The sequence below is a fragment of the Seriola dumerili genome, unplaced genomic scaffold (genome assembly GCF_002260705.1).
Source record: "Seriola dumerili isolate Sdu_G_001 unplaced genomic scaffold, Sdu_1.0 BDQW01000017.1, whole genome shotgun sequence".
Lineage (NCBI taxonomy): Eukaryota > Metazoa > Chordata > Actinopteri > Carangiformes > Carangidae > Seriola > Seriola dumerili.
This window is the reverse complement of record NW_019174272.1, coordinates 9,051,923-9,069,834: the sequence shown is the minus strand read 5'-3', so window position 1 is coordinate 9,069,834 and position 17,912 is coordinate 9,051,923. Positions and strand designations below refer to the sequence as shown.

The window sequence follows — 17,912 nt, the reverse complement described above, 5'->3', positions numbered from 1 at the left end:
CTCTGTTAAATCACAGTGCAGCACCTGCACACACCAAACAGCGCTTAAAGGACAGTAGGTTGGTCAGAGTGTGTGTGCATAATGATAATAAGTTAACGCATTAATGGGGAAACAAGCAAAACATGGTCTTGACATTGACAAAGGCAAAAGCTATCGGCGATCACTCTGATGATCATCGATCACTCAGGTCATGGTCTATCGGCACAACCCTATTGACTTGTGCTCCGGTGCATTGCTGCAGTATTTAAGAAAAACATGGCATCCAGAACGGATGCGCTCAAAAGCTGCCAACAATCGACTGCCACACTGGAGGCACAAAAACCTTCAAAATGAACAGACTTCTTTTTCTGTCACACTTTTGTTGACCAACGCACCTGACCTGCTGTCAGACAAACGAATCACACTCATGTCTCCGCCAGCATTGGAGACAAAGATCTTCCTCTGTCTTCCTCTACAGGATGACATGTAAATACAGCAAGTTATTTACAGACTGGCTCTCCTCTGGAGTACTCTCACTCAGCAGTGAAAGTGTTAACACAGGGACGCGCTGCTTGCCAGACGAGCGCCTACCTTTCGACGGCTCTGTGCGCTTGGGCAGATCCAATGTGTCGTAGTTTTTGTCGTTCTCACCGTTTTTCCTGCCTGGGTAGGAGAGAGAAGAGGGGAGACGATGTCAGTGTCACATCCCGAGACAAGCGGATTGGAAAGGACAAAGTTGTAGATACGGGAGTTAGACCGATACGGGTTTGGAAAGATATCATTCTCTTTGGGTCATGGAGCATCTCAAAAGGATTAAAGTCCACTAATAGAACTATATTGGTATATAGATTGGTTACAGCTGATCAATGTGAGGCAGGTTCAATGGGGGTTGTACAAAATGAACACATATCGGTCTAATCCAGGTCTACACTACACACCTACCAACAATTAAGCATGAATGTATGCATGTACACACAACACAGAAAGCTAGAAGCGTGATATGTTCAAACACACATATAGAATACACGCTGTCTTCTGCCCTCGCCCTGAATTGAGTTCAAGGCCACACACGCACATGTACAGTAAATCACTACACTTTCTTTCCACAATCACATACACACACTTCTCTAATGTAACAGCAGCACTTCTACTTCAACACACCTTGAATAATGCAGTGGCAGAGGGTAAATGGAGTGGGGTGGTGGTGGTGGTGGGGTTGACTGCAGCACAGCTAACGGTCATCTCACATGCACATGCACATGGACATGGACATGGGACGGTAAAGAGATACAGAGACAGAGAGGCTGATGCCTTAACTAGATGGAGGTGAAATTTACGGCCACTGGGGCTGGGGGAAGAGGAAGTTATGAAGCGCTCCCTCTGGGCTGAACCCCCACCTCCATTCAGGAAACAAGCTCATACATTTAAGTTGCCTAAATCAAGGTTAGAGAATAATTCGTTTTTTTTTTTGTTTTGTTTTGTTTTTTTAAATGTGAAATAAGATATTAGCTAGTTAGCGCTGTCCTCCTGTGAAATGATTTACTGTATAATGGATCAATGTTGCATTAATCATGGGAAGCTCAATCTCAATCATGAATGATTCTAATATGGATCAATATAATATTCATTTTTGCATATTTCGAGGTCTGGTATGCACACCACAGGCCTCCAAGGACGGTTTTTTTTTTACTATTCCACGGTCAGAAAGTACTTTCAGACAGACAGCAGAAACACCGCCATGTTCTGGCTGTTGGCCCTGGTTGAACTTCTTCAGCTTGCCACTGCAGTGTGTGAACTGTGTGACTGTGGCAGACCACAAAAAAAAACAGTGCTGAGCTAGTTTTACTGGTAAAAACATTTTAATGCAAAAGGAAAAGGTGGCTAAGGTGCAGTGGGTAGAGGAGCAAGACAAAAAGAAGCAAACAAAGGAAAAGGTGGAGTTGAGCACACACTGAATTTTTCCATTTTTCAGTGTGTGGACAACCTGGACAAGTATAAAGACTGGAAGCAGGGGGATGGGGTGGGGTGGGGGTGCAGCTATTCTGGCTCTGACTAAAGGTAACCAACAGTGTGTGCACTGTGTCTGTGTGCAGGCTGTCCGCTGGCTAGCTGTTACTACCACTTCCATTCTTTAGAGAAACTAAGCTATGTGACTTCTGGCCTCATCAGTAATGCACAGACATGAGAGAGAATCTTCTCATCAAACGTTCTCAGAATGTTAATAATGGACCTTTCCAACCAGCAGAAACACCCTAACTTTCAAGGTTAATGAACTTTGGCACAAAATCTTGAATATTGGCGGCTTCAAATCTGATCACACATTTGTACATACACACACACATACACACACATACACTAACAGGGCCTGCAGCAGAGCTTGACATTTATGCTTAAACACAACACAAAGGGATCAGAGATGAGGTTCAGGTTGGATACAGTCTGTAGTAAAAAGTTGCACAACTCAGTTCAATCACAGACTCTGACAAAAACCAGTTTGGGGATAGATTTCAGGTTTTAATTTCCAGTCCTGCATCTTTGATTCAGTTGATTAGTCAAGCTCTACTTACATCCTGACGATAACCAATGGACTTACCTGCTTTTTACCCTTCACCTATTATATAAGACTAAGGAAGAACTACTTCTAACAAACTGTGAGGATCGGGACGGGTGGAGACTATAATACTCAGTGCTACAATAGGTAAGTAGGTATGGTGAAGGAATGCATGTGGAATGAGTGAAACACCCAGATTTTCTGAAGTCCTTGGAAGTTTTTCAGGGTTTTTGGAGGACACCCAAACCTACTTTTAACTATGTTCTACAGCAAAGGGACAGGAGGAGGAGGAGGAGGAGGAGGAGGATGAGGAGGAGAGGTGGGAGGATGGAGAGGAGAAGGAGGAGGAGAGCTGAAGTGAGAAGGGTTGAAGGGGGGGGCACTCACCTTGATTAAACCATTCCTCTATAGTTAGCCAAGGAAGCAGCAGCAATGCCAAAAAACACAAAGCAGGGAGAAGAGAGAAGAGGCATGGTGAAAAAGATGTGTGTGTGTGTGTGTGTGTGTGTGTGCGTGCGTGCGTGCGTGCGTGTGTGTGTGTGTGTCAAGAAGCTGTGCAATACATGTGAAACACAAAGAGGAGTCATCTTTTACTGAGGAGTGAAGGAGAAGGAGAAAAAGACCAACAGAGAAAAAGGAAGGAGTACTTTTGAGATATATAAAAAAAAAAAAAAAGAGGCAAGATAGGAAGCCATTAGCAGTCCATAGGTGTTGTCTAGGAAGGAGTTCAAAGAGTTGGCATCAGTGGAATGGCTTTTTAGAGAGAGGGAGAAATAGCCAGAAAAGATATAAAGACCTGGTAGCGAGGGAATAGGAAAGAAAGAAAAGAAGGAACAGGGGAAAGACTAGAAAAGAAAGGAATTAGCCTCTACAGCTATGAGAGCAGGACAGACCAGAACAGTGAAACACATACATAAAAACAGCACATCATTTGTATAAGTGCTTCAGTGTGTAGGCAGAACAGAAATGTGCTCAAAGACACGGAAATAACGACCAAGAGTCAGACTGTTTATTAGCTAAAACAAAGCATGAGCTGCTGAGCGCGTGCTGATCATAATGTTATGCTTTACACTGAAAGTGACATTAAACTGTAGACGAGGCCAAACTCAGCCTACTTAAGGTAACCAGGCACATTTGCCGACAGTGTTGCTTAACTACCCGCCTCCATGCTCCTTTATAGCTGCGTTTAATGTTTCTGTACCTGAGCCTCTTTTCTCAAAGAATACCTTCAGGGTCTGCAGCAGCTAAACACATCTCATTATTTTAGTGTGTGTGTACATGTGTTGGAGCATTCGTGTGGCTAATTGGGTTCTTTATAAATCTGTGTACATGTTAGCGTCTGTGTTGTCCTGACCCCTGAACCCTGATTCTCCAATGAGTCGTTAGAAGTCAGGGGTCAGTGGCTGGTAGTAACGCCTCATTGGCTGACTGATTAATGGCAGCCATTATTGTTGTGCAGCAGGGAGATAACAGTGTCGTTTAGCTAACAGCCTGGGAGAGCGCTGATTAAGACGTGGCTAACAACACATACGTGCATGGCACATCTGTTAAACCGAGTCTGTAACGACGCAAACATCCTGACGCGGCAGACGGCGCCATGATAGGCGTCCATTATGGAAGTCATTTAAGAGAACTCAGGTGTCAACATAGTCTTGTATGGAAGGTAAGAGGGTACAGTTACGCAGTAAACCGCCTCATCTGTAATGACTGCACACACACAAAACACTCTGTGGACGTGTGGCTCGTACGGAGATAAATATTTAATATGTATTATAATTGTGAACGATGCTCTTTTTTCAGTGTTAATGTACACATACTGAAATGTCAGTGCCCTGATGTTTATGTGACTTAGTCGCTGCGTGCGATGCCTTCACTTACAGTTTATGTGTTTTAAATCCTGTATACAAACCGAGCATCAAATGGGACAATACAATTGATGTTGAATAATTGTAATTGATGAAATTAAGTAGAAACTGAAGTGATGAGACGTTTCAAAATGTGAACTGTTTTCTGTCTGAATCCCTACAGCAGCGAGTGATGAAGCGGATTCCTGTGATTGGAATGTAAAAATGACTTTCATGTGAAACTTCAAAACTGCACTTTGGACATCTGTCCATCCATATTTCACAACAAAGGAAAGAACTGTATCTATGCGGTCTACTCAGTTTCTGTATTGCACTGCCATCAGTCAGCTGTTTCTACATCTTACGGATTTCATCATAGAAAAGAAAAGAGATTTTGAAAACACTACATGTATCTCTTTCCAGTCATTTTAGCAAAATTACATTATAATAAATTATAAGGAACTTTTATAATTGGTCCTGGGTTGCCTGTTATGAAATAAAAATCACCATAATGTTTTTATGCAATTCTACAACTAATTAAGTAAGAGTTGTAAGAGTAGGTGTTTTATTGAAGAGGCAGAAATCTGATTTTGGAGTTCCTCATATTTATGATTATGATTATTGGCGATCCTGTTTTCATCTGTCTCCCTCTTTCCTCGTTCTCACCCTTGGCCTTCTTTCCTCCGAAGCAGCCGGCGTCATCCTTCTTCTTCCTCTGTGGTCCCGCTGAGCCGGGGGCCTGTAGCACTGAAGGGTCCTGGAACTTTTCTGCCCCTGGCACCTCTTTGTGGACGTGGTAGGACAGGTTCCTCATAATACAAACACAGTTCTCCACAGACTGGGAGGAAAGAGAAGCAGAGACGTCATCATCTTAAAGTACATCTGTGTGGTACTTCGATATGAGCTCAGTAATTCCTATGCAAAAGACTGAGAACATACGCCGTATACTGTACAGCTGTTGTCCTACCTTATTGTCCATGTCTTTCTTCCCTACAGCTGATTGGAGAGCGTGCAGCAGGGCGTCCACCAATCCCTCGCATTCCCTCAGTCTGCGCCGAGCCTCTGCTCCGTCCGAGCTCACATTTCTACAGGAAAAAGTCAGACACACACACACACACACACACACACACACACACACACACACACACACACACACACACACACACACACACACAAACACACTGTCAGTGAGCATGAAAGAGGCCATGTAGAGGAACATCAACATCAACTATAACAGCTGCTCTGAATTTGCTCTTCTGCAATTTCTACAGCAGATCATCAAAATTTTAGGATTGTGAGGGAAGTTTTGTATTATTCAAAGGTCTGACTTGCTGTAAGTATATATACAGGACAGCATACCAAGCTGCATTTGGGTTTTATTGATTTTTTTGCAGTTGTCAAAAGTCAGTATTTGAGACAATGGTAATCATCTTAAATGTAAACACATGTAAATCACATAAAACCCTCAAAATCTGAGAAACTGCTGATGCATACTATAATTCTCCATTTGCAACTCGTATTACTACGACTCCAAGAAGTCTTATTGTTACTACAACTACGACTATTACCACTTTATGTATAGTGGCAAGGAATTTTAAGTTTAGTTCAAGTTTACTCTGTCATTTCAATCACAAAAAATACATCAATAAAATATCAGGAACAGTGTATAAAAAACAATTAAACATAAAAACAGTGACATCACTTTTTTTTTCCTTGGTGTGCTACATTGGCATCACTTCAGGTTTCTAAAGGCAAGTGTTTGAACTGGCTGACGATGACTGGCAGATAAAAAAAAAAGGCAGATATCAGTCCAAACCAACCGTGTGATTTTGTGGCTTTTGCACGTGACCCATGGCCTGTCTGCCTCTAATGTACAATGTAAGAAATCCCAACTGCTTTAGAAATAATCTTAAGAAAATGATGAATATAAATTTCATTTTTGGTACAAAGGGAAATGCCATCCCTGTTACATCAGCCAGCGCCCTGAGCAGCTCTTTATAAGCATAGCAGCAGAGCGGGTGCAGTCTTAGTGCGGCTGTCTGACTGACTGTGAAAGGCAAGGCTTTAAAGAGGGTTAAGGGATAGCTGGGGCTCCCTGCTCCTCTCCAGGGACTTCATTTATGAGGGCTTCCAACCCACATAATCCCATTAGCCGACCCCCAGTTAGTCCTGTGGCAGAGTGGCAGCCTTGCGGAGGTAAGCAGTGCCGGAGTGCTTCATAGTGCTGTGTGGACCGAAACACACATCGCATCCAACGCCGCTGCACATGTCGATGTTTCAGTTTAACAACAAAGGACACGAGTGCAAGGCCGATCGATACTGTTCTATATTTGAATGATTTAAGAATAATCCATCTGTGGTCACTAATTATTAATGTACAACTAAGAATGCACACACATCCACTTATTGACCTTCACAAATGGGCAGAACCCTATACACAGAAACATATCACCTGCCTGACACCGTGTATGAGTATTTATGCCATTTGTCTATGGAGTGCAGACCCGCACTCACTGGTAGAGACAAGGCAGACGGCACCGGCCATCTGGACCCACTCATGAACCAAACCCACCCGTCTTCAGCTGTCAGAAAACAGTCACCACCGTCCCTGTAAACGGATCCAGAGGAGCGCCCGCCTTGGATTTATTTGACAGGAGTGTGTTTGGGGGCAGACAGACAGAAGAGTTTTATTGTCAGCTGTTTCATTTCCAGGAGTGTTTCAGGGAGCAGTTGTCTTGGTGGAAGCTTTATGGACGGTGCATCTGTCAGTGGAGACGGTGTGGGAAGGTGCTGTTGTCTTTGGAACAGGTTATCTGGTGGTGTAATGTTGAGTTTTTAGTGGGGGTTAAGGTCTATAAGCACTGATGATTATTGATCCACCAACAGTGGACCATCTGTTGTTGTATTACCGCACTTCCTCTCCAGGTGAGTAACCTACTAATGCTACCAAACATAAAGAGTTCAGCTGCATGCATTTGCTTTTTTTAACGTATTACATCAGCTCCAATTACATCTATCCTTAAGCACTTAAGCAGTAATCGGTTATGTAGGTGTGTGAATAAAATAAATACGTTTGTAAATTGGTTAAATCATGCATTGATTATGTTTTCTATCTAGCTTTTAAGCAGTGTTGTGGCAGTGGTATCAATTTAGGCTGCGTCTCATAGCTTTTCCCTGCAAATGAGGCATTCGGGTGCGGGACAGCTAATTGTCCCCAACACACAAAAACCCACAATCCGAGCAGCTTTCAGCTCAATCTAATTTCAGCTCTTTGGGTCAGAACCAGTTCGGTCATCTCTGTCTGTGTTTACAGTGACAACCTTCCATCGCTTACTCCGATATCTGCTACTTCTGGCTCCTGTGCACATGGAAAACTGGCGTGCTAGAAAGTGTTGCTATGACAACCAGCAACCATCCATTTGACTGGATTTTTAGCCATGCTAGCAGCACGGCTTCAGGGCTGGCAGTGTTGGTCTGTTGGGCAGTCCGTCCGCCACTTTGGTCTATGATATGTAGAAGACTTTGGGGACGTCCTGACGCTTCCTCTAGTGTCACCATTTGGGGTTTTGAGAGAAATGTCTCATTAACTATTAAATAGAACAAAAATTCACATTGCCCTCAGGATGAACTGTTATAACGCTAGAGGTCCGCTGTCTTTTCATCTAGCTCCACATTACAGGATACCTGCTAACCATAAACATATTCTTCTTGAAAGTGTTAGCATTTAGCTCTAAGAGGCACATCACCAGTTCTGGTGTATTTCAGCATCTCCAACATTTTTCTTTTTTTCTTCCTTGAACAGCAGATATGTTTCTCCCTATGACAACGCAATTAATTAATGACAATATTTTGACAGTCAAAGAAAACAGTGACAATATAGGAAAAAACAATGACTGAGGTCTGTGAGGACAAGGTCGTTCTCTTCACTGTGACGACTAAGTGCAGAAGTGGAAGACGTGCAGATCTCCTCTAAAGCACAAGGTCTTTTATTATTAACCAGGAAATAGTTAGCTCCATGAAAGAAAGCTGTTTAAGACAGTTGTCAGTGCGCTGTGCTTCTGCTGTTCTTTCTCATGGTAGAAAGAAAAAAAAGACTGAACTACTCACTGCAGTTTTTGGTGGCATCATGCAAAACAGGACAATTTGGCCACTTTCTGGTCTCATTATTTCACTTTATAATCAGAGGCTAAATGAATAAGTGGGTGTGCATTCAGAGGTCTGTCTGGATCTGCACAGACGCCGACAGCCCGTCACTGTGATCTGGATGTGTCCATAGTGTGTCCGCTTTATCAGATGAAGTGTGGGTGTGAAGGTCACTCAGAGTCATGTGGCCACCAGAGGACAATAGAGCAGCTGGGAGGAATAGACCGGAGCAGGACTGATGGAGACTGATGGAGATGGATGGAGACGCGGTTGACCTCTGCTATCGCCCTGCAAGGTCAATGGCAACACTGAAATGACCATATGTGCACCCCGGGGTAGGTATCTTTTAGGTTTTATCGATTCTGATTCCGTTTCTGATTCAGCCTCTTATCTTATTGTCGTTTAGATCTTTCTCATTTTATCTGAATGAAAAGAGAAAAATACAGTGTGTTGGAAGCCAAGCTGATCTTTATTATCGTCATATTTAAGCTGCTAGAAACAAAATCAGCCTGACATTTTGCTCATGTCGGCTTTTCACTGCCTACGAGCTGGGGTTAGTTTGAAATAGGTGTTTTTCAAATACACGTCGAGATATTTGAGTGGATAAATGAAAACTTTAACCTGCTGGTTGTGCTGAATGAAAAGTCTTTAGGATTCACCCTCTGGGCAATCTGGATATGTGTGCCAAATTTCATCGACAGAGTGACTAACACCGCCTTCCCAAGAGAGACACTGCCAGTGAAGCCAAAAAGACCAATATATAAACATGCACATGTGCTCAAGTGTTTGCTGTCGGACATTTGTTTTTGCTTGAGTTGGATGTCTTAATATAATGTGATTCTGAACCATTATGACCATTAATCACAATAATACATTTTATTTATAGGCACCTTTCAAGGCACTCAAGGACACCTTACAGCACACAGTGAAAGCTAAAATAGCAAGCACAAGGCATAAAAACCCAAAATAAATCAGAATAAATATAATTGCATAAAAGAAATATGATTTACAGGAAAGTGTTGGAGTTAGACAGAATAGGCAAATTTGAAGAGGTGTGTTTAAAAGACAGGAAGAGAGTCAATATTACTGATGTCTTGTGGGAGTGAGTCCCAGAGTCGAGGGGCAACACGACTGACGGCTCTAAAACCACTGGTGTTCAGACAGGCAGGAGGTAGAGAGAGATTAACAGAAGAGGAAGCTCTAATGGGACACGAAAAATTCTGTGTTCTTGAAAAAAGCTTTCTCTTCACATGAGTTTATTTTTGATCAGTGATTCCATGTCCTTGGATTATTCTTGTCTTTTGTTATAATGATCCACAACAGTAAACTCTACCTCTGATCTGACATTATTATTATCAACACCACACCTGTGTAAGCACTGATGCCCATGGAAACCCAGCAGTTGATAGTGGAACAAAAAAAGTCTGTTCTTTCACTGGGACCAGTTCCAATTCAGAAAGAGCTCTTGATATCCAACCCTGGTGTTCACCTTCACCCCCGACAACACACTGTTTCCCCTTACTGAGCCCACAGGGTAAACACTATAAATAAGATGGCCCGTATCGACAGCAGAGGCCATTATAATAAAACTATCCCTGGCTTGATTGAGGTGTAAGCTGCGTCTCAGTTGGCACAAGTAAACAGATTCTCCCTGGCATTAACGCTTTCTCCCCCTGCGTCTAGGCAACTGTGGGCTTGGTTACAGTTACCATGGAGACATATTCTCGTCAGCAGTGCCTCTGCCAGCGCCATCAGTGGTTGAGGGAATGAGAGTGACAGGGAGATATTGTGATATGTGACAGCGATGAGACATGTGGCATCAGGGGTGATGAGGTTTGGATAAAGTGTTTGGGGAAAAAAACGGTGAAAAACATACAATATATACACAGCAAAAGAAAAGCAGAGAGTGTGACATAATGAAAGAAATCATGAGAAAGAGTAAGGGCAGCAGACAGAGCAGGTTTCCCACTGTGGCCCTGATGTAAAATTCCATGACTTCTCTATGACTTTCCTCAGCTCTATCAGAGCGCTTTCATTTATTCCCTCTTGGTTCATTAATGCTGCTCTTCAACTCAGCGGAAAATGTTCTAAAATTACAAGCAAGTTTCCGCACTTTCTACAGTCTGAGAAAGCTGGCTGGAAATCATCTAATGCCATGCAAAAATGTGTGAAATACACTCTGGAACTTTCTGCCTGAGCTGGATTTGGATGTTATATTGTCCTGGATCTCAACCAGCGCCTACTGCAGGAGAACTTCTTCCCTGGATTACAGTCTAGACAGGCTTGGCTGGCCCGGGAGGAGACGGAGCAGCCAGGCGTGAGGCGTGATAACCCACATACACACTCCCCGTCTTACACTCTACTACAGTCTGTCACTCTGGGTTGAAGACAAAATGACAGATTCAGCGAGAAAGCTAGAAGTGAAGATATACTTGGAGAGGGGAGAAACTACTTGGAAGTTAATAACAGGAATTCAAGATCGCTGTGCTCAAGTTGTCATCCTCAGTGGGTGACAGCATTTAAATGAACGAGGCAGAGAGGATGTTTGACTGAGGTTTTGCAGTTTTTGAGGTACATTTGATTTTTGTCTGACGTTTACGTTGCCTTCAATTTGAATATTAGGAACTCGGCTGATGCTCATGTCCACAAAACATGCAAAAGTGCATCATTTTGAAATCAGGGAAGCTTTTAGATAACTGATGTAGAACTGCTGTTTTCATTCCCAATTAATCTGATAATTATTTTCTTGAAATAATTAATCATTTGATTGATGAAATGTCAGAAAACAGTGAAAAATGACACGCATCATTTCCTAAATACTGAGCTGAAATCTTCAAATTGCTTGTTTTGTCTGACCAACAGTCAAATTTAGTTGATTAAACAATGAAATCATTATCAAAATAGTTACAGAAGAAGTTTTTGTTGAACAATTGATCGATTAATCAACTGGTTATTTAAGCTCTACTGATACAGCAACATGAAAAAGCCTTAGTCCTTTGACTGCTCATTGCAAAGCAACGTCCAGACGTCTGATCTTCTGTCTTTATGGACATGTTTATGTTAATTCTGTCAGATGACCACAGATGCTTGCTTCTCTTCCCCATGTGGTGATGAGGGAGCTGTTTTTACTGATAAACTGATGGACCTAATAATACACTGTATGGTGATGTAACTACGTTTAGACTTTATCGTATAGTTTGAACCGTGTTTGACACATATTTTCAAATGTAGCCGCGTTATTGTTGACATGGTTTCTCCACAGGTCAATGGTCAACTGGGGAGCAGGAAACCGCTAATTGGTGGCTCTAACAGGTTCAAGCCAAACAATCATCATGCATCTCTGTTTTATTTTATCAGCCAAATACAGTGTGGCGGGTTTGCAAAGACAACCGAGAGCAACTGTAATGTCACAGTATGTATGGGGTTTAGGTAAGGATGCAGCTTTATCTCAGACTAGAGCCCCTCAGGACTAAAGCAGACCTTCAGTTTTTAAAACAAATGGACCAGAACGGGTCAGATGAAAGGCTGTGTGAGTCACACCACTTTAACTATGAGGTGTGTCAATGTGGAAATGGAGACGTTAACACCATTTTGGAAGACTGACCTAAGCACAACTCATTTCGGATGCAGTCATTGAAAACAGTTAAAGCAGAGGAGTGTGACTCAGTCATTCCAGGTTCAGTGATGGGGATGAGTGTAGCTCGCACAGGGCTGTTACCAGCTGAGGACTGTTTTTCTATAATACTTTAGGTACTGAAGGTGCTGTAGATGTCGTAGGTACTGGAGATGTGATCCTTCCAGGACTGATGAAGGCAGTATAATAACCCTACCTGACCCTAAGTGACCTAGCCTGACATCAAACTCAAAAGAAAAGAAGAAGACAGGCCCGGTATACAATAACAACACATGGAATGGCATCAGAAAGTGCATGTACAGCAACTGGTCTGCCACGACTTGTGGAAACAAAAACACACCAACCAGAGATATTTTGCATTTAACACGGATCATCAGCAACAAGTTATAGACGACCACCAAAGGCCAGTCCGCAAGCGATGCCACAGAACATTTCAAATACGACATCTACAGTAGCATCAGAATTCAGGGTGAGTGAGTTTCTGTTGTTGACTGTATATTAACAACATGTCGTCAAAATGTTCATGTCCTGAAATGTTTCCATTATTGTTTGCAAACTGCAACAGCTGGCATCTGTTGTAGCAACGCTCCACACACAACGTTCACAAAGGCTAATGTTAGCTTGTTCAGGATAACGTAGCTCATAACATGAGCTGGATGCTTACAACATTAGCAGGCTCCAGTCATTACTGTTCAGTTTAAACTGCTGCTTGCACACTGACTATATGTTGGTGTGTGTATGAGTGTGTGCACTGTGTGTGTGCTAACACAAGAGTTGATGTTGTCTTTGTAACAAAAGGAAGGAGTACAATCCTAAAACACTAAACAAACATCCTGACTTGTTGTCATGAGGCAATGATTTGCACTGTGGACTCAGTTTACCTTCACTCAGCTTTATCAACTAACTAACAACTAAACTTCATTTGTGTGATTATTTAATTGTAACTTGTTTTACAAATTAATTCCCAAACTACAGCAGATAAGATAAGATGTCTTTTCAAGTGATAACCCATAGCTGCTGTAGTCACAAGTACGGCTATGTCATAAATAATTTTATGTTTTCTTAGAGTCACCCAGCAAAGCCACTGCAGACAGACATTCAACACATTACACTTCACATACACACACACACACACGCACAGACTGTGACAGGAGGAACTCAGCATCTGCCGCATCATAAATTCTCCGAAGAACATAAATCTGACTGTGGCTCAGGGTGAACAAGAGCACATATGTAGACTCATATATGTGACACCTGTCCCCAGCTTCAACTGGTATGGTAATGAAAACAATCTTTAAAGGCTCTGGGTGTGTGTGAATGGTTTCCAGGATGATCTCCGTCCACATGTTGTAAACCTGAATAAACTTCAACCTGAATAAATCTGCCATCTGTCTCTACAATTTAGCCTAATGTCTGTGTCCTTCCTGGTTTAAAATTAGTTTTGTCCATCTGCCTTAGCTCCAATAGACGGCTCCAGGCTTTCATCCATTTGATAAATGCAGCCAAGGATTTTTGCTGCTAAATTTTCACATCTGATATTTGGAGGAATGAGTTGAACTTCTTGTTTAAATTGATAATTTGTTTGCTTATTTTTTTTGGTGCCATTCCCACTTTAGACTTTCATAATCAGAAGATCGCCAATTATTTTCTTCAATTCAGTTCAACTTTATTTATAAAGCGCCAAATCATAACAAAAATGATCTCACTGCACTTTACAGCGTAAAGTCAAGACCTTACAATATTATAGAGTTTCAATCTATCGATAAGTCAGTTTGCCTTTAAAATGTCAGAGAATGATGAAAACTGCTTATTTGTATTTCCAAGAGCCCAGCGTGAAATATAAGATTCACAGTTCACTGTCACAAAAAAACAAATCCGACATCAACCATTCAGTCAGTAGGAGTCTTGACCTGAAACCCACTGTTTTCAAATTCTTATAAAATGATTCAGTTGCAAACTTTTCTCCCATTTCTCCATAGAATCTTTCTGATCGCTCAATTCTCCCTGCCTGTAATGCATCGCTCAAACATGCATGACTCCATACAGTTAAATCAATAAATGAATATCTAATCAAACAATATAAATAATCTACATTATGTTGGGGATGAGAAACAATGACCTGGTACATGTATAAACCAACCTGAGGCAGCCGGAGGTGTTCTTGAAGACGGTGGTCCACTCGGCATCGCGGGGCTTTGAGTCCTCGTTGGGCTCGTGCTCCCAGCCTGAGTGGGGGATAATGACCTCGTTGGTCATGGTCTGCAGGCCGTGGTTGATGATCACCATCTTCAGGGGCTCATAGGATGACAGATTCCACAGAGTTCCTGGAGGGAAGCAGAGGAGGAAGGAGAACAAAAGAGAAATTAAAAGACAAGGAATAGGTAGCAATGACAAGAAAGAGGGAGGGAATGTGGAGTGAGAAAAAATGTAGAAAGAAAGTGATATTGATGTGATATAATGTAAAATTGGAGCGCAGACTTTAAGATTGCAAATCAAAACCACATTCAGACTGGCAGTAAACCACATTTCAAAAGAAATAATGGAACAAAATTGGTTGTTCCTTAGCCAGTCGTGATGTCAGCTAGACATATTGGACTGTATTAAAGAAAAAAAATCATTTTAATATTATTATTATTCTCCCATGAGAGCTCAGCAGAGTACCACTATGTTGTAATCAATACTGGGTTTATATCAAGCCATCTCACTGTGATATCCCTATACTGCTCTCATAATATTGCTATAGGAATAGTGAGGTTTCATTCACCTTATGATCCTTTATGTCTGTAGCTACTGTGTGCATAGGATCGACGTAAATGATCTATTTTAGCGTTTCTGTTAACACAGACAACACACTGTCTTCTCTTCCAAACAATCCAAGCAGAAGAAAGAACATTTTTTTTATTTACCTGCACATTTCTAAAACAGGCAGCCTATTTCATACTGCTGGATATGTGCATCCTGAGGTTTCACAAAAAAGAGAGGCAGCCAGGCAGATAAAGTGGAGAGGAGGCCATTTTTGGCAGCGTGGCCAAGCAGCCAACCCAAACAAAAATAAAATGCTGTGTTAAAGCATCAGCATGAGATGATCAGACACATGGAGGCTGTGGAGTGAGCCAGCTTCCAGTTTGAGGAGAACAAAACGAAAAAAAAAACACTGAAGTCCATGTTTCACAGGGGTTATTAAGCCATCCTTCAGGGGTCTCTCTCTCTTTGTCGCTCTACAGTACCTCACACGGCCAACTATGGTTCCTAATACGCTGCTTGTACAGCTGAAAAGATTTGGGACTTGTATGATTATTGTTTGTCTATTATTCTTCGATTTAGTTAATTATTGTAGTAAAAGTTTAGGGAATGTAAACAGGAAGTATAATGTTGCTATGGATTCCTCATTGAGTTACTGTGGGCTATAGCTTTAGCCTTTTAAAAGCGAGATGAACATTAAAGGTATGTACATTAAATGTATACTGAATTAGCTATTTGTAATGTAACAATGGACATACGAACAACTTTCCATGGATTATTTGATACTGAAGAAAATTTTAAAATATTATGATTCTCAGACATGTTCTTTGATTATAATGACCGTCTTTTAAGTGGATTTATCAGAGTTAATTATATCATCAGAAAGTGTCCCACTGAGTTTAAAAATGTGTGTATCATGTCTGTGTGCCCAGATTTGATTTAAGTTATTTTTGATGCAAACTGTGGTAATTGGGCACTTTTTTATTGGAGCTTAAAGCACCTTAATTGCCTCCATGTGCTGTGTGTCTACTGCTGCCTCTAACTACGTCCTGTCTTTGTGAACTGGCCAAACTACAACACCTTTTCAGTGTTCTTCCCCAATGGGGAGGTGCACCTTTTTGAAAACCTCTGGACCAAAGGAACAATAACTGGGCACTAGGGCGTTAAAATTATCCACACATACAGGAACACACACACACACACACACACACACACACACACACACACACACACACACACACACAGAAGCACTCAAAGAAATGCACTCTGCATATTATAGAAATGCACTTGTGCACACACGTGTACAGACACCCACAGTCTATGATTCCCTCTTGCCCCACAATAACAGACCATTAGCGGAGCAGTGAAACTGTCATACTTCCTCGCTTTGCTCTTTAAAACGGTTTCTGTACATTTTCCAGACAGTCAATATTTCCTCTGTTAAATCATGCTCTCCACACAGAGAAAAAAAAAAAGTCTCAGCAGACAGACCCACACTAAAAATAACTCAAGTCCTTCTGGTGTGGTTGTGCCTGGAGAAAACTGGATTCCTACGCCAAGAAACTGAAAGAAAAAAACTGATGAGACTAATCCACATACAGTGTTATAGTTGAAGTCTGAAGGCGGTTTATGACCTTTATTCTCTCCCATCACATCTGTCCTAACCGAACTATCAGACAAAACAGATACACTGTACCTCCAGTCCCAATGTGTTTACAGTAGGTGACTCGACCGGCTTCCTGTGCGTCACAGACTACCAGGCCTCCAGTATCTCACTGGGAAGCTATTAGATGTGCAAGCTGAGGTGTGGCTCCACTCTAGGCCACATTCACACACACACGAGGTGTGATGGAGGATATTGAACACACTCTCAGGCCAATTTTATATAATCCTGTGTGCTTAACAGATCATGTTTATGGAACTTTGAAAGAGCTTAGTGCAGGGAGAGATTGAACATTTTGGACAGTGTGTATGATCTGCTGTAGCATTACTAAATTCTGGAATTCCTCAGATCTTGTACGACCGTCAATAACATCACATCCTTCTTATCCACTTCACAGAGTTTGATGGGTACAGAACATGTCCTGAGAGTAAACATTGACTTTCAGAGTAAAATTTCCCCAAAGCCTAAAACAATGAATGTTCAGGTAATTTACACTGTTTTAAATTTTGTGCTTCATGTGTTTACTGTAAATTTCATCTCTGCAAATTCAAAGTTGATTTCTTTTTTTATAAGCACTTCATGGTGCGTTAAACTTGGAGGAACACAAGCTGAAATGTTATTTAAACATATATCACTGAAGCTGTGATTGAAGGAATGACACTAGTATTATTTACGTTTGTTTTCTGCTTTTATTGCATATTGTGAGTATTGTAGCTTGGTCTATCTCCTCTGTTTGCACAAAGGTCCCATATTGTATAAAGTCATATTTCCATGTCTTTTTTTATTATAAAGCAGGTCTAGGTTCTATATTAATACTGTGAAAGTATCAAAGTGCTCAGTCCACAGAGAAATGCACACAACCTGTATTCAGAAACTGAGCCTTAAAACCAGCTGTCAGGACTTGTAACTTTGTGATGTCACAACTGAGAAGTCACCACTCTCAGCCATGCCCCAAGCTCCACCCACCTGGACCCACCATCCAACCTTAAGGAATTTGGTTTCTTGAGTGTTTACCTGAAATCTGCTATATTTTCATTCGATCACTCAAAAAACAGCCAATCAGAGGAAAGGCTCAAAGCCTCCTCTCTTCTGATTGGCTCCCTGACCTGTTGTAGCTAGAGCTCCAGAGAGAAGCCTGAGAGAGGAGATGTAAAACTACATTGAGATGGTTTTTGGCTCTTAAAACCACAAATATATCTTCTTATGGATCAATTATTCGAATAAAACACTGAAAAAGCATAAAATATGGGACTTTTAAGTGCTTTTGGCTGAAAATGATGAAGTAAAAAAAGGCCCTCCCTTTTCCCACGTTTCCTGTCTCTTCACTACCCCATCAACCCCCCACCCCTTCCTGAC

At 41.7% G+C, this 17,912-nt stretch overlaps 1 protein-coding gene across 6 annotated transcripts in view; it reads right to left on the bottom strand.

Moving 5' to 3' along the window:
- Nucleotides 1-17,912, bottom strand: part of arvcf (ARVCF, delta catenin family member) — a 135,715-nt gene that overhangs the window by 42,337 nt on the left and 75,466 nt on the right. For all 6 annotated transcript variants that reach the window (XM_022751889.1, XM_022751846.1, XM_022751871.1 and 3 more), the window contains 4 exons: nt 14,292-14,475; nt 5,342-5,459; nt 5,041-5,212; nt 571-642 (listed from right to left, as the gene is read on the bottom strand). In XM_022751889.1, the coding sequence (XP_022607610.1) occupies nt 571-642; nt 5,041-5,212; nt 5,342-5,459; nt 14,292-14,475 (546 nt within the window). The remainder of the gene's footprint in view (nt 1-570; nt 643-5,040; nt 5,213-5,341; nt 5,460-14,291; nt 14,476-17,912) is intronic.